Below are 24993 nucleotides of genomic sequence, written 5' to 3' on the forward strand. Positions count from 1 at the left end.
TGGGTGCCGGACCGGCCCTTTCCTCCCTCCTAGCCATGGGGGCTTCTCTTCTCGCCTGTCACCCCCTTCTCCTGGCCCAGCCAGGCAGGCTTGGCCAGCTCCCAGGCCATCATGGCTCCACACTTAGGCCTGCATCTGGAGGCATCGGGGCGCCTCCTAAGGGTGGCAGGTGATCCTGGCCACCCCCAGTCACCAGGCCTCAGGTGCAGGCCCCAGCCCTCTTTACAGATGGACAGACTGAGGTAGGTGCCCACATCCTGCGTCCTACCCGGAAGGGGCGCCATCGAAGGCTGGGCCATCTGTGGCTTTCAGCCATTGTTTCTCTGCTGACTTAGGGTCTTTTCCCTCTGACAGGAAGGGGCAGTGGGCCGGAGTGCCTGCCCACCTGACCGCCTTCCTGGGACTGCGCCTCACTCCTAGCCCCATTCTTAGGGTGAAGCAGACAGTGGGGGCTTCCTGGCAGAGCAATGGTCTCTTAATGAACCACCGTGGAGTGTGTGGAGATTACAGAAGGTGCTGTGTTAAGTGCAGAGCGTTGTTATTATGGAATCAGAGACCTCAGCTCCTGCCGCCTCCAGAGCGGTAATGCAGAGTTACAGATGAAAAAAGTACGGCTTCCAGACTATGCTGAGGTGAACTCCACACCCCCCCCCCCACCGCTCACCCCCACCTGCGTGTTCGGGTTCAGAGCATAACTGCCTCATCTTTAGAAAGATAGAAAGAAGACAGAAAATGCCTGTCTTCTCTCCTGCTCTGCTGTCCTGCAAAGCTCTGGATCTTTTCTGGCCCAGGGCATCAAGGGACCTGCCCTGACCCTGTGGGCCCTGGCTGGAGGGGAAGTGGACCATCTGAGCCTGCTTGAGGGCCTGGGGCTTTAGGGCAGTAGTGAATGGGGAATGTGACTCAGGCCACATCACAAGCTAGGTGGGTCTCAGTTTGCGAGGTCTGGGCTTGATTTGGTGTGGTTGTCCACAGTCACAGCAGAGGTCTGGACCTAGAGTTAGGGTGGCAGCCAGACCTCTTGTCTTACAGGACTTTGGGCAGCCTTCCTGGGCTCTGTACCTCAGTGGTCCCGACTGTAAGGAGAGAGGTATGGCAGGGGGGTGGGTCTGACTTAGGCACTGCTGTGGACGCCTGTGTAAAGACCTGGAGCCGTGGTCTGCACGGTGGGTCCCCTCCACTGCTATAGCTCCAAGTCACTCCCCACACTCCGGCCTACAGCCGCGGCCCTCGGGGGTTCTGCTGGGGGTGGACAGAGGCCTCACCATCTGCCCCTGGTGGCTGGGCTGTCAGAGTACCCCAGCTCTCTCCTGGGACCTTGGGCAGTATATGAGCTGATGGGGCTGGGAGGAGAGGTTCATTTTTGGAGCTGCTGTGAAATGTTCTGAAAATTGCTTTCCTGTGCTTGTGAGTGGTGAGGCCCCTCGGAGGCTTCCAGGCCGAGCTGCCTCCTTAAGCCCTGCTCTTGGAACCCAGAGTGGTGACTGCCCATGTGGTGCTCACGGATGTGTTTCGGTTTTAAGCATACCCGTTCATTTGGGCAATCTTTTCCTGGATGGGGCTGACGCAGGCACTTTGGCCCATAGAAATTACAAGATGCTTCCAAATGGAATGGGAGGTGGTGGCAGGGAGAGAAGAGGTTGGGATGGGCCAGGTTGAGCTAGAGTGGGGTCCTTTGCGGGGATTAGCTGATCTCACTCAGGTATTTGACCCTCATGGGCTCTGGGGCCCAGAGAGTCATCCCGAGGCTCTGCTCAGTTGCTCCTTCTTCTTGCCTGAGCTGAGGGAGGTGCTCACATAGCACCTGGAGATTTACTTCCTGGCCGTTCCCTGACATTGGCCTTCTTCTTGGGCATGGCCATCTGGCACCCCAGGCCTGTCTCTTCCCTCCAGTCAGGCAGGGAGCATTTGAAAGGAAACCCGCCGTGCCACCCCCCTGAGGCCCCTGGTGGGCATTGGCATGATTCATGTTTAGGAGCGGCAAGATGCGCTGTCAGGCAGGAGGCCAGCTTCCAGCTTGTGGAGAAGTCCCCTGATGTCTGTTCCTGCCACTCATTTCCTGTCTGTGAAATGGACCCTACCCTGCTAGCCTCTCTGCTCCTTTTTATTTATTCATTTTAATTTAATTAATTTTTTATTTTCCTTTTTAAAATTATTACTATCTTTTCCTCTGCTCCTTTACTGATTGACGGTGGGTCCTTTCAAGGAGTGAAGGCGCTGATGTGTGTGCTAGGAGCTGGGCTCTGGGCTTCACAGGCTCGCGGAGGACCTGTGTCTTGCCAGGTTGCATGGCCACTGAGAGACGAAGTCGGGGCGGGAGCCCGGTCTGGCAGGATGCAGAGCCGGAAAGTGAGCGTCATCCTGCATGGCCTCTCTAATTGTGGGGGCTGCAGCCTGTTGAGCTGTCCACAGAGGCCAAGGCTGCTGAGAGCCTGACCCTCTGCTTGTGGCTTTTCAAGTATGAGTTTGTGTAACCCCTTCGGTACCCTGGGGAGATAAGGCAGCTGGGACTCGGAGAGGCCAGGCAGCTTGCGCCGGCTCTGCGGCAGGGTGGGTCTAGCCCCGTGAGGCCCCAGCCGTGGTTGGTGGAGATCAGTGGACCAGGTGTGGCACCTGGTTGCACCTCCACCAGCGATCCCAGGAACCAGGGGTGGCTGGTTCTATGCCAGTCGGCGCTGTGATGGGACAGCTGGCCAGGAAGCCAGGAGGCTCTAGGCCCTGGGCTCACTGCTGGGCTCACCGCTCCAGGCTGTGGACGGCTGAGGCCCGATGTAACGGGCTCAGAAGAAGACAGTGGGGAGAGGCAAGGTCCTAGTCCAAAGTCCTCTGCTCGGGCTCCAAAGCACCTGGCTTGCCCCTCCTCCCACCTGGCCTTGGCTCTGCCTGGCCCTCCCTCTGCAGGAAGTGATCTCCGGCCACTGCCTTGCTCACCAGGTCACTCCTGCTCACCCGTGCTCACCTTCAAGTGCTCAGGCAGAGGGCACCATTCTGCACAGCCCTCGGGGGCTCGCATCTGTGATTGTGTGTTTATTGCTGGGGTTATTTGGTTGCTGTCAGGCTCCCTCACCAGGCCGCAGGCTTCCTCGGGGTAGGTCTCAGGCCTGCTTGGCTCCTGTCTGCCTCATTGCCCTAGCTTGCCCAGGCTGCCTGCTGAGCATGTGGCACGGGGAGTGCAGAGGAACCCCCGCGGACAGACAGCCGGGTCCCCATGCAGAGAGCCTGGCATCTCAGCTGCTGTCCTGGAAGCCTGGTTGGAGGCTGAGTGGGGCTTCCCAGAGAGGCTGCTTCAGGATGGGGAGGACTTTTGGTGAGTTGAGAGCAAGGGCTCTAGAATGAATCATGCTGGCTAGTCTACACCTTGAGCTGTTACTGAATCTCTCTGAGCCTGTCTCCCCATCTGTATTACAGGGAGGTTAACAGCACTAACTCGTGGAGTTTTGTGAGAACTTGGCAAGGGTTGCAGAATGCTCTTAGTAAGAGGCTAATAAGTCATAGCAGCTCCTTTGGTTGAGGTTATGATCTTTATCCTGCAGCACTGGCTGGTGCAGTGGCCGAGACCCACTCCTGACTTGGGGCGGGGTGATCAGCTCTCCGTGGCCTGCCCAATCTTCCCCCAGTGGCCCTTTCTTGATGGTTAGTGTGTTTCCCGCTAAGGCCTTAGCATAGGATGACCCTAGACCCTCGCCTGCCCCACCTTGCCAACAGGACCCCTGCCTCTTGAGCTTTGGATGGGCAGGTACTTGTCCTCACCCCACCGACATACAGTGGCCTCCATTAGGGCCACCAGCTGGCCCACCGTGCTCCAGGCCAGGTGGACATGCCCTGCACTGAGTGCCCCCAGGAGTGGGTACAGAATTGCAGGCAGTGGAACCCTGGGGCCCTGCAGTCTGTCCTCAGGTATGATCTGCAGCAGCCTGCTCAGTAAGGGAATAGCCCGTCTACAAGAAGGAGGCACTTTTAGGGGGTGCTCAAGCCCGTGAGTGAGGCAAGTGGGCCACAAAGGCAGCACCCACTGAGCCCCCACTTCCCACCTCCAGGCATGAGGCTGTGTTCCCTAGGTCAGGGGTGCCTGGGATCCTGCCCCTCTTCCCCCACCCCCCCATGTCAGTGGGTCACTTTCACCACTGGGTCACCTTCACCTCCCCAGCCTTTGACTTGGGCTTTGTCACAGCTGCCTGCTTTGATTTCATCCTGGTCAAACCCCATTGTTTCTTTGGTTTACTCTTAGTCACTGTTTGCCAGGCCATTTTCTCCCTCTCTTCAAGAAAAGAAAAATGGCTGGGGACAGGTTGGGAACTGTGGTAGAGGTGGTGTTGGATGCCTGCTCTGGCCAGATTGATGGTCACAAGTTGCAGCTCTAAAATTAATCCCTTCTCTAAAGAAGATTAGAGGCTGAGGGGGCTTTTCAGTCATCTAAATTTATTATTTAAACTCCTCCAAGTTCCAAGAAGGATTTGAAGCAGATTATAGTGAAAGACACAAATAGTCTGGGATCATCAAAAGATCCAGAACTATGTAATGTATGGGGAAGGTAGACATACATAACTTTAAGCTCCCTGACAGCCAGGGCAAAAAGGGTAACACGGTGGGTTTAGGATTGCAATACCTATTTTTGTATTCTTAATTCCATGTATTTTTTCCTCTATGCTTTGTTTTATTTTTACCAGTGAGACTCTTTTTATTAAGGAATTTTACATCTATTGAAATGGACAGATGTTAGATGAGTTTTGACTAATGCAGACCCCATGTCACCATCAATCAAATCAAGATACATCTCCATCATCTCAGAAAGTTTGAAAGTGTCCCTTTTGCAGTCACCTGTCTCCAACCCTCTGTAAGGTGGCCAGCATTCTGATTTCTTGCATTGTGGCTTAGTTTATTTATCTTAGAACACACTAGCACGAGCATGTTGGGGGACGGGCAGAGGGAGAGAGAATCCCAAGCAGACCCTTAGCTGAGCAGAGCCCAGCGGGGCTGGGCCGCATGACGCTGACCTCATGACTTGAGACCCAAACCAAGAGTCGGATGCTGCACTGATGCAGCCTCTGTTCTTGAGCTTACTGTAAGTGGAAGCATATAGCGATGTGCTCTTTGAGGCCTGGCTTCTTTCATTCAGCGTAACAGTTTTGAGACTTTCATCCGTTCAGTGTGTATCAAGAGTTCTTTTTCCTCTGCCATGTTGAGTAGTGTTCTATTTATGAATATGAAATTATGTACTTAGCCCTTCTCTTGCTGATGGATATCTGTCTCTGGTTTTGTACGCTGTGTATTTTTAGGTACTGGAACCCTGGCATTGTTGGCATAATAGTCCATTTCAGTATTTTATAAGACCCGATATCCAGGGACGCCTGGGTGGCTCAGTCAGTTAAGCGTCTGCCTTCAGCTCAGGTCATGATCCCAGGGTCCTGGGATCGAGTCCCGCATCGGGCTCCCTGCTCCGTGGGGAGCCTGCTTCTCCCTCTGCCTCTGCCTCTCTCTCTCTCTCTCATGAATAAATAAATAAAATCTTTAAAAAAAAAAAAAGACCCGATATCCAAGCACGTGCGCCTTGAGGCATGCCCAAAGAGTTGTCTGCGCTTCCAGATCCTGGGTCCCCCCGAGTTACATCTTGTTCAGGAAGTGGTGTGACCACACACCCTTCTATTCAGCCCTGCCCAGGTACCTGGGGTTTGTGTTCCCTCTTTCTAGGTTGCTCGAGAGGTGAAGTGTCTTAGGTTTTGCAGTCAACTGTGTTTATCCAGTCCATTCCAGAGGTCCTGGCAGGGAGACACCTCTAAAGAGCAGGAGGGAGGAGAGTATGGAGCCTTACCTGTATGCTGCCCCCATCGCTGCACCCTCTCCGGTCTGGACAGATTCCTGGGCTCACTCTTTGTCCCGAGACACCGCCCTGGGCAGATACTCTGGGCTGCTCCGCTTTAACTCTGGGGAGCCCAGTCTGGTGGACACCCCCTGCCCACTCAAGGAAGGGGGGGGAGGTTGCGTGAGAACCATTCCCTGCATCCAGGGCACTGCACACGGAAGGAGTTGGCGAGCCTTTGCTATTTTTACTAATCTTTACCGTTATTTTTCTACATAATGAGCCTGGTAGGAGATTCGCTCATCTGCTTAAATGCCACCTCTTCAGAGAGGACCCCCCACCCCAGCACCTTGTATGAATTAGCCCCTGCCATCGCCTGTGGTCTGCTGCATTCTCCTCCCGAGCTCTCGTCCCCACAGACGGTCCGTGTCTGTGTTTGTGCTGCGCCCCCCTCACCCCCCCAGGACCCGTTTTCATGGCAGCTGTGTCCTGGTGGTGATAGGTGCTGAAGGAATGACTGGCACACTGTAATGTGGGTAGTGAGAAACCCCGTAACCGGCCCCTCCCCACACGGCCAGCGCCCCCAGCCCCCAGCCTCGGCTGCTAGAGATAGGGGCAACAGGGCTTCGCAGGGAGGTTTTGCCCGAGGGTGTCAGAGCAGGTTTTGTTCCTCTTGTGGTTCAGGGGCTCAGGGAAGCTCGGGGCCCGAGCAGGGGCTGGGAGAGTTGGGAGGGCTTAGTAGAGTGCCCAAGGGATTGCCCCCCAGTGCCAGGCCAGGTGCGGCTGCTGTGTGACCGGCAGGTGCACGGGCGTGCTGCTGACACCAGGGTGCCTTTGTCGGCCACGGTCTCCTGGCCGGTGGTGGGCGGGCCTGCTGCTGTCCTTACACTGAGCACGCGCACCGGCCAAGGCTCCGAAAGGGATGGTGACGCCAGCTGGAGTCATTAACAGTCTCTGCCCTTGTGCCTGTGGCTTCCAGCTGAGTGAGGACCGGGCTCTGGGCGTCCTGCGGCCCCTGGAGCCTTCCTCTGTGGGCCAGAGCAGGGTGAGTAGGATGCCCCAACAGGGCTGTCCAAGGAGAGGGAGGCAGCGGCTCCTTCCTGTGCTCTCACCCTGCTGCCCCCAGAGCCCCAGGGTCCCCTCCTGTGACTCCACTGCCCCTCATGCCTCTCCCTGCCCACCTACCCCAGCCAAGTGGCCGGGCCACGTTGTCTGCCCCTCCTGGGTCTCTGTGGGTGTGAGCACCTGTGTCCCTGCGGAAGGAGGCTTGGGGGGGGGTGGCAGATGGCATTTGAAGTCATCCCCCTCCAATTGCCCTGCTAGGCTGGGGCTGGTTGCTATGGGGAGAGGCGCGAGCAGATGGCTAGCTGGGGTGGCTTCTTGATCGCACCCTTGTCCCTGCCGGCCCAGGCTGTCAGCCAGGGCTGGGCAGCCACCAGCAGCTAAGCTTTTTCTCTGGGGACAGGGACATGTCTTCATCCCCCACCCCCAGCCAGGACCTTGCTCCTCTCTCCGCCTGCCCCCATTTCTTCTGCAGCCTCTTCTGCATTCCTCCCCTGGGTAGTGTTGGGGAGGTGGGGTGGTGAGGATGCAGGGAGAGGTGTTCACTAGCAGAGAGGGCAAGTGCACCTAGGCCCTAACCTTCTCCTTACACACATGGGGGGCCTGGTTGTTGGTCCAAGCTTCCACCCACCTGCCAGCACCCAAGGGGATCCCATCGGGAGAGGTAGTCTCTGAGGGAGATGGGTATGAAGGGGTGCAGAGGAGAAAGGGGACTGGGGCCACCCGGAGTCAGCGCCCTGGGGTGTGGCAGAGAGCCTCTGGGAAGTGCTCCAGGGCCCAGCCACGTTCACCAGCTCCAGCCTGGGGCCTGCTGTGAGCCAGCCTGGGGCTCTGCTCCTCTCCGAAGCCGGCACCTCGAGGTGCCTCAGCTGCTCTTTAATTTTCCAATTAGAAAAGCAACAAGAAAAGAATTAGAAGAGTATTCAGTTCCTTCCAGTTCCCAGTCCTTGAAAGAGCCAGAGCAGGTAGGGGAGGGAGCTGGGGGGCGGGGGGAACATTGCAATTGCTGGGAGCCAGGCCTGGATCTGGGAGGCCAGTCAGCCCTCTGCCCTCACTGGCTGTGTCCCTGCACCTGGCAGTCCCCCCCGCCCCAGGGGACCCAGGTCTCCAGGCACTAGCCTGCGGGGAGGTAGAAGAGGATGGCAGGCTGAGATTTGGCTCCAGGCTGGTGGGCCCGCCCACCTTCCCACAGTCAGACTCATCATGGATGAATGAACTGCCCCGTTGGCCACTGGTCACTCCATCCTCAGAGAGCAAGGGAAAATGGGAAAGCTCCTTATGTCCGGCAGCTGCAGCATCACCCTAAGAGGACATGCTCTGCACTATTGGGGGTCACCTGGAGTGCTTTCCCGTGGGGACACACCTGGCTCACTGGGCGGGCAGGCTGCAGTCATAGCTCAGTTCCTGGTGGTGTGACCTGGGCACAGCACGTCCCCTCTCTGGGCCTCTAGGGAATGGGGTTCTGACGGCCAGTGTGCGGGGCGTCCAGCCTACGTGTGGCAGTGGTTCTGGATGCGGCTGGACTCACGTCTTGCCTGGGCCATCCACAGGCTGGCTTCAGCTCTCAGGCTGGTTTTGAGCGGCCAGCCCAGAGGGCTGGCGTCAACACCCCGTGGCCCTCCAGCGACATCATTTCTTCCTGTCCCCAGGGCGGGCAGCACTCACCTCCGGCCTCAGGAAATCCTTTCCTGCTGCCGCTCCCAGAGCTGGCCATCAGCTGACCCATCCAGCCACCCTCTCGCGCTGCTGGGAAAGGGCAGCCTGCAGTCACACTGCGCCAGCCGTTTTGGCCTACTCTTTTCACTTCCCATCGTCACAAGCATTTTCTTGCATGATTTTGGCCTTTGAACATGGCCACCTTAATAGCTGCACAATATTCCATGGAGAGCCATGCTTGTCTAACCAGTCCCCTACAGTTGGGCCTCTCGGTTGGGCCCCCCTTTTGTTTGCTGCTACAAACTCTGCAACAGACACTGTTGGCCCTAAAGCAAGAATAGTTCTTTGTGCGGCGGGTCTGACCTGAAGAAGACCCAAAAAGCCCAGAGAGTGGGAGCTGGGTCCCGAGCTCTCCTCCCCATTTAGGGTCTGGGATCAGCAGCAGCCCCCACCCCAGTGGACACTTTAATGGACAGGTGGGAAACCAGTGTCCCCATGTGCTCGTCCCACCATGTTTCCTAGAGACTGCTCCTCTGGGACCCAGGGGAGGATTGGTGACATCCCCCTTCCAGCCTGTGAGCTGTGAGTCCTCTGCCGGGCAGGAGATGCCAGGCTGCCTCCAGCCAGCAGCACCTTCTCCGCCTTCTCCAGGCTCATCCTCATGGCCCTCACGTTGCCCTGCACTCCGTGTTGGAGTGGTGGTACTGGGCCCCAGTTCTGAACTCATTTGTGTTTGGGGCGGTGCTTGTGTCTCAGCTGCTTGTCCTTTGGGGTCTCTGAGTGCCACAGCTTCTTTGGCTTTCTGAGCCCTAGTGCCCCTGCTCCTTCATTCCCTTCCTGCCCTGTCCTGGAGCCCCACCTGTCTAGCAGCCCCATCCTCCCTTCCCTGGCCACCAGCTCTGATCCTTTTGTGGCTGGGAGCCTATAGGATGGGGCAAGGGGCAGTAAACTGGGTCTCAACCTCTTCATCAGGAGAGTGGGGCTAATCATGAAGTGTGTTTTGTAGGATCACTGTGGGCATGAAGTGAGCACATGGTCATAGAGCCCTAGGTCCAGGGCCAGCATGGGGGCTGTCCTGGGGGCTCTATCACTGCCAGAGCTTCTTGGCACTGAGGGTCTGCTTCTCCATACACCCCAGCCAGAGCCTGCCCAATGGGTACCCCTCCCCTACCCATCTACCTGCAGGCCTGGGAGGGGGCATTCCTCTCCCCTTCGAATTACCCCCCTTCCATCACAGTGGGGCACAGATCCTAGGGCCTTGATTACAAAGCGGAAATGCCATTCTGGGAGGCACAGGCTTGGGGAGTGGGAGGGAGTTTAAGTGGAAAAGGAGCAAATTTTTGAAATGCCTCCACTTGAGCGGGGTTCCCCTCCCCCGCCTCCCCGCCCACACCAGCAACCCCGCCTCCAGCGCTGCTTTAATCCAGAGCCAGAGTCGGGAGGGTCTCCTGTTCCCTTGGTCCCAGCCGGCCGCCTCCTCTCTCCCAAGGCCAGCTAGGATGGAGTAGGGCCAGCCCGCTGAGGGCCAGGCCTTTTGTGTCCCTGCCCACCCCTGCAGAGACCTGCCTGGGGCCCGGCAGGCAGGGTTCTGCTTGGCTGTGAAAGCCTGGTCTCCCCTGAGTGGAGACCCCGGAAAACCTAAGGACTCCCTCTAGCATCCAGCACAGACACATTCTCACGCGTTGCCCAGCTGGTTCCAATCTGCTTCCTTGGAACCTCCAGTGCTAGCTGGGCCGAGGACAGGGTCAGGGTTTAGGAGGGGCTGGGCCCACAGCTCCATGCCTGACTTTGGGGCAGAGACATTGGGAACAGCAGGAGGGGATGCCTTAGGTATTGTTTCCCTGACCGCAGGCTCCACTTGTGGGGAAGTGGGCAGTTTAAGAGTGATGAGGGGACCAGTCTTGAGGAGAGCATAGGGTGGCAGCTAGTTGCCCCATTCCTTCTTGAAGACTCTGGGTCACAAATCCCGCTGCTCCTTGCTTCCCCCTCCCTCCAGGCCAGGAGTTCTGTCTAGTGGGTCCCTGTGAGTTTTTCTGAAGGGGGGAGAACTAGGAATCTGATTTAAAAAAAAATAATATTTTAAGTAATCTCTACACCCAATGTGGGGCTCGAACTCGCAACCCCGAGATTAAGAGTTGCATGCTCTACTGACTGAGCTAGCTAGGTGCCCCAAGGAATGTGGTTTTTAACAAGGTATCCAGGGGCCCCTAGCCCCACCCCTTCGTTTTATAGATGGGAGAGGGCTGAGGTGGCACACCTGGCCAGCGGCTGAGTCAGCTGAGCCCTGGGTGTCAGGTAGGTGCTTCAGGTGTAGGGGCAGCTGTGGGTGCGCCTTGGGTTTGTATATATTTTATAGGCCATGCCTAGGGTTCCCTGCAGGGCACAGCCAGGTCTGACCACTGCTTCCCTGGCACTGTGAGCTGCCTGATGGTGTCTGTAAGCTCAGCAAGTGGTCCAGGATGGTAGCTGAGGATCCTGGAGATAAGGCACTGCACAGTCTGGTTCTGGAGCACCTTCTATCCTAGACATCTCTACAGACCATTGTGCAACCCTGGACATGCTCAGGGACTCTGACACACCCTGATTGTGCTGTGTGGGGTGAGGGTCACTGACCTGCAGCCTGGGGAGGGGGGCTCCCCAGAATCAAGGTGCTCTCCACTCAGTTTCCCTGTGGTGCTTCTTCCTTCCCTCTCATTCCTGGCAACCTCCCACCCCCATGTTGTTGGGCATGGTGTTAGGCCTGGACAGGACTGACTGAGGGATTGGGGTGGGAGCAGAGCTTCTAGGGCAGAACTGAGACCATTGTGGGGGGACGCTTCAGGGTCGCTTGGTTCAATTCAGTGGAGAAGGTGGGAGATGGTGAGCCCCTTGACCCTGGATAGGCCAGAGCCTCAGCCATGTCTGGTGGAACAGGGTGAGCCCTGCGGCTCTGTGCCTCTTGGATTATGGGACCTGTTGGAGTTCCCAGCCCCCCTGCCTTGAGTCTTAATTTCCTGGGGCTTTCAGGGTAGGCCTGACCAGAATTGGTGAGGTGGTCGTTTTGAGTTTTCTACCAGCTATTCTATGCCCCTTCCCTGTTATTTCTAGATTCAGATCCGGATCAGACGGCCCTATGGACACGTGTGTAATGCCCAGGGTTTGGTGGGCGGTGAAGGCAGAAGTCGACTTGAGCCTAGCGTTTTGGGGGCTGCATGGGACTGCAGCAGCGCATGTTGGAGGGGGGTAATCCCGGCAGTCTTCCCAGAAGAGGGGGCATTTGTTTAGTCCTTGAGGAGGGACGCATTCTCGTCCTTGATGGAGGGCGGGGGACGTGCATTTGAAGAAAAGGTAATGTCCTCCGTGCCAGCCTCGAAGGCTGGTAGCTTGAGCCTGGTGCCGGGGGAAGGGGGTGGTTAGGGGCGGTCCCACTGGGCGGTGCGCGCCCGCGCCCCCAGGGCCGGCCGGCGGCTCATTTGCATGGGGAGCCACACTGGCCAATGGGCGCGCGCGGCCGGGCATGCTGGGAGCCGGGCTGGGCCGGCCGGGCCGCGCCGGCGGCGGCTGCGGCTGCGGCGGCGGGCGGAGCGAGGTGGGACCTTCTCTGGGCGGTGGTGGCGGCCGCAAGCGTGGTGGCTGAAGCGGTCGGACCCACACCGGGACCCGGGCGGCTGCGGCCTTCTCGGAGCCCCGAGAGCGCGCGGCGCGGGCAGCTTGTTGTGCGCCCCCGCGGGGAGGCGGGGCCCCAGGCCGGCCGGACACGATGAACTACCTGGTGAGTGCGGCCGACGCGGCCCGGGTCCGGGAGCGCGGGCGGGGTCCGTGCTCCTGCGAGCGCCGGCCGGCGTCCGCGTACCGGCTTTGAGGCGGTCCGGGGCAGGCTGGGCGGTCCCTAGCTTGAAAGAGTTAAGTGAGTGGCATTTCCTGCCGGACCTGCGGGTCCTGGGAACCGCCGGCCGCTGGAGCCTCCGCGGGGCCGCCTAGAACCCCTCTCCCGCCGTGGCGGGGGCACCCGGAGGCGAGGACTGCGGAGGATCCCAGAGCCTGTGTGCCCACTGGGCGGTTAGAAGGGCGGGACTCAGGGGCCGCTCGCCGGCAGGAAAGTTCCTGGATCCGGGAAAGTTGCTGGCCAGAGTCCCGCTCTCCCCCTGCGGGCCGCCGCCTGCTGGGTGACCTTGGGCCTGCGAGACCCGTCTCCGAGCCTCAGTTTCCTCAGCTATAGGGACAGGTCCGAGATTCCTTGGACCGTGAACTTCCAGGAGGCGTGGATTTCCAGGACGCGGGGTGGTGGTCCATCCTTGGTCCTTGTGTGTGTTTTGGAGTGGGGAGCTGCCCCTCCCCGCCCCCAGGCTAGGGGTTGAGCGAACAAGTGCGTGGTGACCGAGGAGGTGTTGGTGCTGCTGGGGAGCCAATCCTCGGTCTGTTAATGATTCACCACCCCCGGCCTGTCTGCGCTGGATTCCAGGCCTGGGGGCAGGCGCTTTTCCGCCTTTACCTACCCTGGTTGCAAATACTGAGGTAGGAGCCGGATCTTGGCGGCGGGAGTCCAGGGCTGCACCGTGACCCTGGGTCCCAGCGTTCGAGGTCCCAGCGCGGGGAGCTGGGGGGAGGAGCGGGGCCGCCACTCGGGGGGTCCCCCAGAGTGCCCAGCCCCTCAGTGCTGCGGGAGGCATAGCTCAGAGCAGTATTGAAGGAGTCGGAGAAGTTGAGACTTGCTGAGGGCTGGGGTGCTTGGGGTCCATGGGCCAGTTAGTGCCTGGGGAGATTTGGGGGTCTTGGATCCCAGACTGGGGGTGGTGGCTCACTTGTCTTGAGGACATGGAGCTTCTTTTTCCCTACCCAACCATGAGGGTCTAGGCTGGGAGGCACTCTCCCGGTTTGCCGTGACTCTTCTGCAGATTTCAGCCAGGCTGGGACATGTTCCTCATCCTTCTGGGCCGAGGGACACGTCCTGTGCCCAGTTCCTCTCCTGGCTGGAGAGCTGATGTTGTGAGGTCCCAGGGTGGCAGGGCTGATGGGCCTAGAAGAGCAGGTGTGTGCTGGGTGCTTGGGAGGAGCTTGTTGGCATGCCCTCCTGGCAGCAGCACCCACTACCCGCCTGCCCCGGGCAACGAAGGGGCCCTGTGGGAACTGGGTGGAGGCAGGGCAGTGCCAGGTTCTGCTGGGACAGTCACCCTTGATTCCAGGAGGAGACCTGGAGCCTCTGGCCATTACAGTTTGTGCTGAGCCAGGGTGTGAGGGCTTCGGGCTGCTAGGACCATCTCCTCAGGCCTGGGCAGGGGATCGAAGTAAGGTCAGTGCCACTCGGGCATCCTGAGAAGGAAAGGCCCCTGAGACAGCTGCTCTCCCTGTTGTCGTACAGATAGGGAGACCGAGGCACAGAGAGGGACAGGTACTTGTTCACACGGGATTGAATTCAGAACTTAGTCTCCTGGTACAGCGCCATGCTCTGCCTCAAGTGTGCTCTGGCCCCCTTCCCCCCAGATTGGGGGTGCTCTGGGCCTTGGGGTGCTGCCCTGCTCTACTGGCGGCCAGCTTGGTGGGGTCCTTCTGGGTCCAGGACGGCGCTTTTGTGGTTCCCTCGTGGCATCCATTGTTCCAGGAGTTCGCATCACCCTGTGCTCGTGGGCCTGGAAAACTCCCTCCCCCTCCTCCCAGGAGCCCACAGACAATTGGGGCAGCCCGAACCAGAGGCCAGGTGTGCTCCCCGGGAGGCTTCTCGGAGGGGTGAGGGACACTGTTGGAGTCGCATTTGGAGGGCAAGGTGTAGGGCCGGGGAGATAGGGATCATTCTCCAGCAGAGACACTGGGCAAACTTCTCTTTCGCTGGGCCCTCAGGGCCCCCAAATAAGGGGCTAACGGGTGGTCTCCCTTCAGGGAAGGGGGTGGGGCTCGGCCCTTGGGCCGGGGAGAGAGGCCCTGGCTCTTCTGTCTTGCTGCCCTGATTCCTTCCACTTCTAAGTAAGGAGTGAGTTACTGGCCTGGATGGCCGGGCCCCATCTCAGACCGTCATCTCTACTGTGCATCCCAGAAATCAGGGATTTGGTACTTTTATTTGAGTGAGAACCCCACTTTTGTACCATTGTGTCCCCCTCCATTCCTGCTGAGGTGGTTAAGGGTTGCTGCGAGTTACCATTCAGGACTTGAGAGTGGCAGAGCTGCAGGGGGCTTTAGGTGTCAAGGTAGAGAAACTGGGGTCCCTCCTATCCCTGCTGGGGCTGTTCCTTCTGCCTCTTCCCCTCCACGATGACATATCTAGGGCTGGTGTGGTCCCCGAAGTAAAGGTCTGCCTCATGTGGAGCCCTCTGCGAGAGACTAAATCCCAGTAGTGAACCTGCCAGCCCACTCAAGAATCCTGAGTCCTCCCAGCAAGGCCCCAGGAGCAGAGAAGGAGAGTAATGGGAAGTCAAGTGCGCAGGTCTGGGTTCTGCCATCCTGGGTCACTTGCCTGGGCTGGGTGGCAGTGGTGAGGGTTCTAAAGGGGTCGGGGACCGTTCCCAAGCTGCTAGCAGTTGGAGTGGGTTGCAGGATACAGGGCTCTGACTCCAGCTTGCTTGCTGCCGTCTGAGGTGTGTGAGGGGCTGCCCGTGCTGTGTACTCCGGTGGGAGGGCCCTGCCCATGCTGCCTTTCCTTCTCTGCCCGGCCTCCCAGGGGCAGGGTCCTGCTTCCAGCCCAGAGCTGGCCCGGCACACAGAGGCATCTGCTCTTGCTGCTGCAGCCAAGGCTCGGCCCGGCTCGTGTTTGTGTGAGGGAGCTGCTGGTGTGGCCAGCACTCGTGGGTTTCCGGTCCTTCCTTCAGCAGCCCTGCCCTCTAGGTAGGTGCTGAGCGGCAGACGGGGCTGAGGACCCGCGCACGGTCCCAGCTCTGTCCTCTGAGCCTCAGGCACTCCTGAGGTGGGTAGGGCAGGAGCCGCGCTCCCCTGGGGATGGCTCTGGAATAGAGGCTTGCCCACGGTTTTGCTCCTTGCTGGTCGAACACTGAGGACTGGAGCCCGGACCCTGGCTACTCACTTGTTCCTGGGTGTATTAGGGGAGTGATGATAAGGCTGGCTGGGACAGAGTTCCACCAAGGATGAGGGTGTGGGGACTTCTGGGAAGGGAAGAGACTGCCCTCAGAGTGGGAGGGGATGGTCAGGACCCTGACCACTGGGCCCCTGGTTGCTGCTTTTCCAGGGGGATTCCCAGGGCACCAGTGAGTAGAGGTTGTGGATGCAGACTGCCATTCACACACACGTGCGTTGGGCCTCTGTCCATTAGCCACTGGGGGCTCCTTGGGACAAGCAAACAGAATGCCCCAGAAATAATCTTGGCCCAAGTGTGAGACGGTTCTGGGTATGAAGGGAACTAGTGTTCCCCAAGTGACTACTGTGTGTAAAGCTCTATGCTTGGGGCTGGGGTGTGTGTGGGGGGGGGGGGGGGCTGAGGGACACGGGTGGAGGAAAAGGCCTGAGTTCCGCTCCTGGCTTCCAGGAACCTAAGCATCCCCCCGGGAGCTATCTGGCTCTGCTTTGTCATAGGGCGCAGGTCTGCCTCTGCTGCTTGCCGACTGTGTCCCTAGCAAGTCAAGGGTTTCCCTGTCTGTAAGGTGGAAGTAATCCGAGTGTCTCATAAGGCTAAAAGGGAGGACTGAGTATGCAAAAGAGCCTGCTCCTGACAGTGTGTCATTATTGCTATTACTGTGAACCTGCCAGTCTTGTCTCTCCTCATCAGTCCCAGCCACCAGCTCACGCCTTCCTGCAGAGTCAGGGTTTGGGGGTACCGAGAGCGTATCCAGCGTTCCCCAAGGCACTGGCGAAGCCAAGGAAGAGACCCACAAAGCCGTCCGATGGCTGCTGCCGTCCTCCAGACATGTGCCCGCCTGTGGCCAAGGCCCAGCGACTCCATGTCTGAGAGCCCACCCGGCCCGGGTGGGTCTGGTGCCCACAGGGCCCGAGGACACAATGAGGGCTATTCTGAGAGCCAGGCAGGGCCTGTGGGGTGGACCTGTAGGCTCCCGTGTGCAACAACCAGGGTGTTGTTCTAAGCAGGCCTGGCTGTCAGGTCACTGCCTGGGGAGTGTTGGCATCAGGCTGGGGGTTCTCTTCTCCCCTTCCCTCTGGGGTGAGTGAGCCCCACATGGTCTTCCTAGCTGCTCCCAGGGAGGCTAGAATACCATCATCTGCAAGGGGGATTTCTGCCTAAGCCTGCCCACGGAGGGCCAGGCTCTGAGCTCGTGTGCCTGAGGGTTCCATGCTGAAGGACGCAGCCCCCACCCCACCATCCTGGGCACCTGGGTCAGAGGGCACGAAGTAGGCAGCAATAAGACGTTTTGGTCAGCACTTCGAGTTGGGGGTGACAGGGAGTGCGTGCCCAAGGAGGGGCATGGGAACGTTCCTGGAGGAGTAGGGCACAGTGGAAGGTTTCCTGAGGCAGGAATGAGGTTGCCAGAACCCTGGGGTAGGTCAGTAGCACTGTCTGTGGTCCCTTGGGCACAGAGGGCTGGTAGTGTCTGCCCAGACTGTGATGGCACCCTGGCGGTGTGCCCCTCTAGAGGTCACAGCTGTGCCCCCTTACGAGGTGGGGGGAAGCACCTGATTGGCCCAGGCTCTGGGGGGCCGGCCCCTCTTCCATGCCGGGGCGAGACACTGGGTCCTGGGGAGTGTGTCCAGAGCAGAAATGCTCAGGTGCTATATGTAGGCTTTGCCCTGCCATGGGGCACCACCATTCCATGACATTTACTGAGCTGTCAGGCGCTGTCCCAGAGCCTCCTGCAGTGTGACTGGCTGCGGCCTGCCTGCCACTCCAGGGCCACAGCCCTGTCTCCCTCCAGCCTCTTCCTCCCCTTGGGCCTTGGCTCATGCCCATCCTCTGCCTGCGCGCTCTTCCCTAGCCGGTGTCATGGTGCCTGGTTTCCAGTCTTCACGAGTCATCTGAAATGTCACCTCTTTGGGGACGTCATCTCTGACCGCCCTGTATGCAGTGGCCCTGTCCCACATTATTTTAGGTGCCCTGGTTTTCCCCCCTGCCCTAACAAATCGTTGGCTCTTTGCTGCCTTTGAACGTAAGCCCCATGCAGGCAGGGGCCTGGACACGCTAGGCCTGTACCGTCTTGCAGAGCCTGGCCCAGCACCTGGCAGAGAGCGGGAGCCGGGCAAACCTTTTGTGGAACAAAGGAACAGTCCTGTGAAACCAGACTGTTAGCATGGGGGATCTGGATATTCAGAGAGGCTCAGGGACTTGCCCAGAGTCACCCAGCAGTAGAGGGAGAGCCAGACTCAGGACTGGTTTTAGCTGCTGCTGAGTGAATCCGAAGGGTGGGGGAGCGAGGAGGAACGTGTCTCGGGAACAGCTGGGGAGGCCTAGAGGCCCAAAGCTGGGGTGCTCGGCCAGCCGGAGCACCCCGGCACTAGCAGTGCCTAGGACTCAGGTGCTGGGCTGTGGAGAGGCTGCCTCTGGGGCTCCGGGTCGGGGCACCCGCTGATGCAGACGGAGGAGCTCCCGGTGCCAGGCGCTCTGTGCCACGTGCCCAGCCCAAGAGGTGCTTCCCAGCCTGGCTCCAGCCGCCGCAGACTATACAGTTGCAGCCCTTCTTGGCCTTGACCGCTCTGTGAGCTCACGCCAAGGGGGTGGGGGCTGGCCACCCGGGGCGCAGGAGGCCCCAGTAGCTCTCCTGGGCCTGGACAGATCCTCTCCCTCCTTCCCTCTTCCCCACTGGACCTTGCCCGCTGCAGAGCCTTCCAGCTTTCCTGAGCGCGGCACTGCCTGGCAGGGCCTGGCCAAGGCCCATCTGCCAGCCTTCCCTGGGCTGTCCTCCTGAGAGGTGAGGGGCCTCTGAGGGGCAGTCCCCTCCGTCTGCACCCCGCCCCCTCTGACTGGGCTGGAGGGGAATTTTCCTGTGACTCACTCTGCTGGCACTTCCTGTGGTCACCAGGGCAGGGGCTTGGGGGGGGACCCGTTGGGGTGGCTCTGTGTTCTGGGGTCACAGGGGGAGGGTGGGCCGGGTGTCCCGCCCCCTGACGGGATGTGATTCCCTCAGGCAGGCTGCAGACCATATTTGGGAAACTTGCCTTTCTTGCAGGCAGCCTGGGGATGGGGCCCCTGGGCCCCCCTGGGCTGCAGGACAGCCCCTGCCCCTGCCCACTCCTCCTGGGGCTACGGCCTCAGGACCTGCTTCAGCCTCCCCTGTTCCATCCTGCCTTGGAGCCTAGGAGGTAGTCCACTGTACTTTTTCAGGATGTGTATTTTTTTCAAACCTCAAGCCAAGAAGTGCTCATTAAATACAAACTGAGAAATTCTGAAAAACAGGAAGAGAAAGCATCCCCCGTTGTCCCAGACATTCACACTGTTATTCTTATCCTCTCTCCATTTTTTTTTTTTTTTTTTTTAAGTTCAAGTGACAGTTTATGGAGGCATGATCCATGCTTCGGTGCGTATATAACCATCATAGTCATGGCGTGGGCAGAGTGTCGCAGCAGCTAGCGGTTCCGAGGGCCTCTGCCCCGGTGCTCACCGTGGGGCCGGGGTGAACCTGCCTTCTGTGCTCTCTGTGAGCTGCCCACCTGGCCTGGCTTCTCCCCCCAGCCTGGCCCCTCTTGGTTCCCAGCTTCAGCATCTGGCTCTTTCTGGGTCTGGAGGCTCTGAGTGGCTCTGGAGAAATGGACTCCAGGTGATCCCCATTCCTCCCTCCCTGGGAGGCCAAAGCAGCCCTGGTCTCCTCTCATCCCTGTGCTGGGGACCCTCTGTGGTATCTCTGGGTCCAGCCTGGTCCTGGCACCTGCCTGAGGGGAGCAGCAGAGCAGAAACTGAGAACTGAGACACCAGGGCCAGTGAGGTTCTGGGCCTGCCAGCTTGGTGCTGGGGACCTCCTGCCTCTACCCCAGTCTCCCCCCAAGGCCGTCCCCAGGTCCCACGCAGGCCGCTTCGCAGTGTAGGCTCTACCAGGGCCACGTGGAGCTCATGTCCCTCTCCGGGAGGGCTTGCTGCCTAACAGAGCCCCAGAGCAGCGCCTGCTTCTTGGGTGGCTGGGAGAATTAGCAGCAGAATGACAGGGTAAAGGTAGGGCCGGGGGAGGGTGCTGCTCGTCTTCAGCCCTCCACTGTCCGAATGAGACCCTTTCTTGGTTTGCTGTATTTCCTCATTGACTCCTGCCGCCTGTCCCTTTTCCAGAAGTACCCATGCTGGCAGTGTCACGTGTGCAGTCTGTCCTGGGGTAAGTGTCTGGGAAATTATACGTAGGGTTGTTTCGTGGACGTTTATAATGTTTACATAAAGGGTTCTGGGTTTGTTACTCAGGACGGTGTGGCCGGCCTTCCGCGCCAGATCCCGGACACCTGCTGGAGCCCAGAGCAGAGTCACGGATGTGGCCTCACATGCTGGCTGGAACCCTGAGCAGCCTTCGTAGTGCTCTTGGCCAGTCCTTTCCCCTCCAGGCAGCACGCTGTTCGTATTTTGTTGGTTTTCTGTTGGTGTCTTGTCTTTGCCTTGCTGATCTGTAGAACGCTCCAGATTCTGGATTCATTCCGCTCTTGTCATTTGGTGACCCGTTACCCTGTCAGCTTTGTGTTATTCCCTCTCCAGTAGAAACCATTCCACTTTGGTGAGGTTGAATCCGTCTGTTTGTCCTTGTTGTTAACCTTAGGTTTTGTGCTTTTGCGGTCTTTGTTTTTAGAGTTGTATTTCATAATTTTTTCCCACTTCGAGGTCGCGAAGATATTCTCCCCAGTTTTTTCTTTTGTTAGAGCTAGAGTTGTATCTTTCACCCTTGGGTCTTTAATTGTCCTTTGTTTATAAGGTGAGGCGAGTGTGCAGATTGATTTTTCCTCGTACGGTGAGTGAGTTTCCTAATGCCACCCGTGAAGCAGCGCTGGCCTTCCCAGCTGCCCTGGGGTGCTGCCGTCTGGTCGCCGCCGGGGCTTCTGCCATCCGCCGGGCCATCCGCCAGCCCTGTGCTGGGGCACTGGTCCCGGGCGCGCGCGCCGATCCAGAATCCTGGCACATCCTTGCAGCCTAAAAAGAGCGTGCCCCTTTGCATTTCATTTTCAGAACTGACCTGCTAATTCGTGGACCTCTATTTCTCCATTTATTCTCGAAGGATTCTTTTTCTTTGGTCAAATTCCTTAAAAAAAAAAAATCTCCTGCTGGCATTTTTGTTATAATTGTAACTTATTAAGTAAGCTTGGGCGAATTGGCCTTTTATAGTGCTTAGTCATCCCACCGTGAACTTGGTATGTTTTCTCTTTTATTCAGGTTTTTCCCTGAGCCTTTTGGCAGAACGTACACATTTTTTGCTCTGAGGTCTCTTGCTGTCTTTGCTTGATTAATTCCTGGGTAACTAGTAGCTTGTTGTTGCTGTTGTGTGGGCTTTTCTGTATTTCTTTCTCATCAGTTGCTGTTTCTGGTTTGTTGGGATTATTACGTAGATGCTCATGTGGCCTGCAGATGATGACCACTTTGTCCCTGCAGGTCCCCTCCGCACACTCCCGTGTTTTCCTCTTGGTTGGCGGGCTGCAGGGCCGTGGAGTTGGAGCAGGGAGGGTGTGCATCCTGTTTGCTTCCCAGAACGTGCTGGTCATTATTGTCATTATTGCTGTCCTCCCCAGTGTTGGTCGGCGTTGTAGCGTGACTTTGGAGGGGTTTCCAAGAGTATGTTGAGTGCCATCCTGGACTACAGGTGGTGGCTGCAGTCGGGAGGATTTTGAAGAACTGTCAGGCCTATTTGAAAAATGCCAGGATCAGCTGGACCTCTCTGCCGGGAGCAAATAGGGGCAGAGGTTCCAGGATCTCCTCAAACCTTTCCTTTCTCAGTGCCAAGACGAGTTGCCTTGGGTGGCAGCTGGGTACCTGCCGAGCCCCTGGCATACATGCTTATGCCCCTCTGTGTCCTCTCTCCCCAGAATGTGCTGGCCAAAGCCCTCTATGACAACGTGGCCGAGTCCCCGGATGAGCTCTCCTTCCGCAAGGGCGACATCATGACCGTGCTGGAGCGGGACACACAGGGCCTGGATGGCTGGTGGCTCTGCTCACTGCATGGGCGCCAAGGCATAGTGCCTGGAAATCGCCTTAAGATCCTGGTGGGCATGCACGACAAGAAGCCAGCAGGACCCGGACCCGGCCCACCCGCCACCTCGGCCCAGCCCCAGCCTGGCCTCCACGCCCCGGCTGCCCAGTACACGCCCATGCTTCCTGCCACATACCAGCCCCAGCCCGATAGCGTCTACCTGGTGCCCACCCCCAGCAAGACTCAGCAAGGCCTCTACCAAGCCCCTGGGCCCAGCCCACAGTTCCAGTCTCCCCCAGCGAAGCAGACATCTACATTCTCGAAGCAGATGCCCCATCACCCTTTTCCCAGCCCAGCCCCAGACCTTTACCAGGTGCCCCCAGGGCCTGGCAGCCCCGCCCAGGACATTTACCAGGTGCCACCTGCTGCCGGGACAGGGCATGACATCTATCAGGTGCCCCCATCTATGGACGCACGCAGCTGGGAGGGGACGAAGCCACCAGCAAAGGTAAGCCTGTCCTGGCCTGAGCGGGCAATCTATCCCCTGGGAGTTTTGCCCAGGCCCTGGGTTCTGGGCCCAGGCCAGACCCCTGGGGTCTCTAGGGCTCCAGCAACAGCTGCATGTTTCTTCTGGGCCAAGATGGGAGGTGAGTGTTTGGGGACTGTGTTATCTGGCTACTGAAGATGAACAGGCACCCCCCAGCGAAGAGATTCAAGCTGGCCTTGGACCCTGAGGTGGCCTTCAGCAGACAAACCCCAGTGGGAGGGTGTCCCCAGCAAAGGATGCAGTCTCTGTCAAAGGCCTGGAAGTCTGGAAGGGGTGGGCAGGCAGGACTTGGCAGATGAAGCCTAAGCAGCAGACTGGGGACCAGCCCCAGCGTGGGCCCTGATGCTCCTGAAGAACCAGACTCCTGCCTGAGGGTGGAGAGTTTTGAGTAGAAGTGACTTGCCTAATCCATGCTGTAGTGAAGTCGTTCTGCCCACAGACTGCAGGGAACAGGGCCCGGTGGGGGTGTGGGGAGCACCCAGGAGAGGGAGGTGTCCCTGGGGGCAGCACTGGAAGGAGGGAGCTCAGTGTAGCGGTTAGGTGAGAATGGCTGAGGATCCATTGGAGTGGATGGCATAAGAGACTTTCCTTTCTCCCATGTCATGGTTTGCGCCCCCGTGAGTATCAGGGGCCACACCTCAGCCCATCTTTTTAACTCCACAGTCCTCAGCCCGGGGCTTGCGTCTCCTGGGCCCGGGTGGCTGCCGCATGAGCTCCAGCCAGCATGTCTGCATCCCGGCCAGCAGGGAAGGGAGGAACGCCAAGGGGAGAGGCCAGCCACCTTGTGCCCAGGGGCTCCCAGCGGTCCTCTGGGAGCATGTGTCAGCTCTGTGGGTGGGCTTGGAGCATATCTTCCGGCCGGGCCGGGCCCCCTGCACACCCACCCCTTCTCTCCCAGAGCGTGTTGGTGGGCCGGCACAGTGACCTGCGTGTGATGCCTAGACCGTGAGGAGGAGGATGCCTGTGGGATCGCCAGAGGAGGGCCTCTCAGAGGTCACCGTGTGGGCTGTTGCCAGGGGACACCGGGCCAGGGGACCAGGGCCCCAAGGGCAGCACCCTCAGCTCCACGCAGGCCTGCCTGCGCGTTGTCCCCCCAAGTCCATCTACCCGTGGCAAGGAGGCAGACCGAAGAGGGAGGCCCTGTCCCACTGCGTGCTCTCGGCCGAGTCGGGAGCAGCCTCTTTTTGCCTTTGGCTTGTGTCTTTCCATGCCCAAGTCCCTTGAAGATTTGGGGAGTGGAGTTTCTGGAAGCCCAGAAGCAGAGGAGGTGTCCCACGTACTTCTGAGGACAGAGTTGCCAGAGCCGGCTCTCCTTGTTTCCTCCATGTGGTTCTTCCATTCCAGCTAGCCCAGGAGGACCTTGAGAAACCCAGCCCATGCCGGCGGGGAGGGCCCTCAGAGCCAGCCCAGCACTCTGCGGAGGGGAGACCCCGGCAGGCAGCGTGCCCCAGAAGCCCTGGTGGGAGAGGCCAGGTGCAGGGCACAGTAGCCGGCTCGTAGGAGAAGCTGCCGACCTCTGTGGATCAGCTCCCTGCGGCCCAGACCAGGTCTCCTCCAGAGCTGCCCGTGGCCGGAGAGACGGTGGCTGGGTGGGCACTCTGTCCTCGGGGCCTGTCCAGGGTTGAGATGGGAGCCTCCCCCAGTCCGGCTGGGCCGCAGTCAGCAGGCACTCGTGTCGCCCTGCCCCTGCCCACGCCCCTGGCGTGGCGGCCAGGAGACCTGGCCGGAGGTCGTGCTGGCTGAGGGTGAGGCTCCATGGGCGCTGGCCACCAGGGTCACTAGCTCCCACTTCCTGCCCTACCTGCCCCTTCAGCTGCCTGGCCAGAGCCTGCCAGTGACAGAAGCATGCCAAGCTGGATTGGAAGAGCCCAGATGGGCCACTCCTAAGGTGGCTTTAGGGAGAGAAGCAGAGCCCTGCCGGGGAGGGGGCAGGGAGCAGGGCCTGGCTGCCGAGCCTCGGGCCAGGCCGGAGTCTGTCCCCCTGTACACTCACACTCAGTCACCGTCTCACACACACACAGAATCCACGGTTTGCACACACCCTGGGGAAGCATGCCCTTTCTCCTTCCTGCTTCCCTCCCTGAATCTTAACCGACAAGCTGGTCCTGGTGCCCTTGTCCTTCCAAGCGCTGGAAGCCTGTGGGCCAGGGAGCAGCAGCAAGATCCACGGGCTGGGCTGTGGACTTGAGCCCACAGTTGGGCCTTGGGTTCTGTGTCCCTCCCAGGCGAGGGGCTGGCTCTTAGGTGACATCTGGGCTCAACTGGCTGGGCCCAGTGGTAGGGCTGCTCAGAGCCTGCGTCCCTGAGGGCCCTGGCCTGGTGGGCGGCCCTCTGTCCTGGGGCCGTGTTGCCTTCCCCTGAGAAGCCTTGTTGCTCCTGGCCTGGGCAGCCTCTGGAGCGTCTGCTTTTATGTTAGGGTCATGAAAGCGGTGCTCATTTGTCATAGAAAATACATAACGTGTGAAAAAGCCCGGAGACAGGCGCCTGGGTGGCTCAGTCGTTAAGCGTCTGCCTTCAGCTCAGGTCGTGTTCCCGGGGTCCTGGGATCGAGCCCTGCATCGGGCTCCCTGCTCAGCGGGAAGCCTGCTTCTCCCTCTCCCACTCCCCCCTGCTTGTGCTCTCTCTCTAGGTCTCTTTCTCAAATCAATAAATAAAGTCTTAAAAAAAAAAGAAAAGAAAAAACGTGGAGAGGAGACTCCCCAGTCAGGAGGTGATCATTTTACCTATCGCGTATTCTTTATCTGTCTCGCGTGGATTTGTATGCACACTTTTGCATTTTGAGACTGTAAGTTCCACGGATTTCAAGAGCATTTTATGGGGTCCCTAAGGTGATTGTGATGGGCACCCCAGATTTTGTTGTGTCGCCCCCTCCCCTTGGGGCCTGATTGTATGGTCTGGGGTACAAACAGTGAGACAGTAAACGTCTCGCTACAGGCTTCTTTGCCCACATTTCAAGGTTGTGCTTCATAAACCTTGTG

The 24993-nt window shown here is 59.0% G+C and overlaps 1 protein-coding gene across 3 annotated transcripts in view; it reads left to right on the plus strand.

Moving 5' to 3' along the window:
• Positions 1 to 24993, plus strand: part of BCAR1 (BCAR1 scaffold protein, Cas family member) — a 44566-nt gene that overhangs the window by 9023 nt on the left and 10550 nt on the right. For 2 of the 3 annotated variants that reach the window (XM_035024761.1, XM_035024759.1), the window contains one exon: positions 21365 to 21976. In XM_035024761.1, the coding sequence (XP_034880652.1) occupies positions 21440 to 21976 (537 nt within the window). In that variant the 5' untranslated portion in view covers positions 21365 to 21439. Of the gene's footprint in view, positions 1 to 12073; positions 12267 to 21364; positions 21977 to 24993 lie in introns of those variants that run through there. The other variant, XM_035024758.1, reaches the window with a different exon arrangement.

The sequence above is a fragment of the Mirounga leonina genome, unplaced genomic scaffold, assembly GCF_011800145.1.
Source record: "Mirounga leonina isolate KUSES-001 unplaced genomic scaffold, KU_Mleo_1.0 Mir_180, whole genome shotgun sequence".
Taxonomy (NCBI): domain Eukaryota; kingdom Metazoa; phylum Chordata; class Mammalia; order Carnivora; family Phocidae; genus Mirounga; species Mirounga leonina.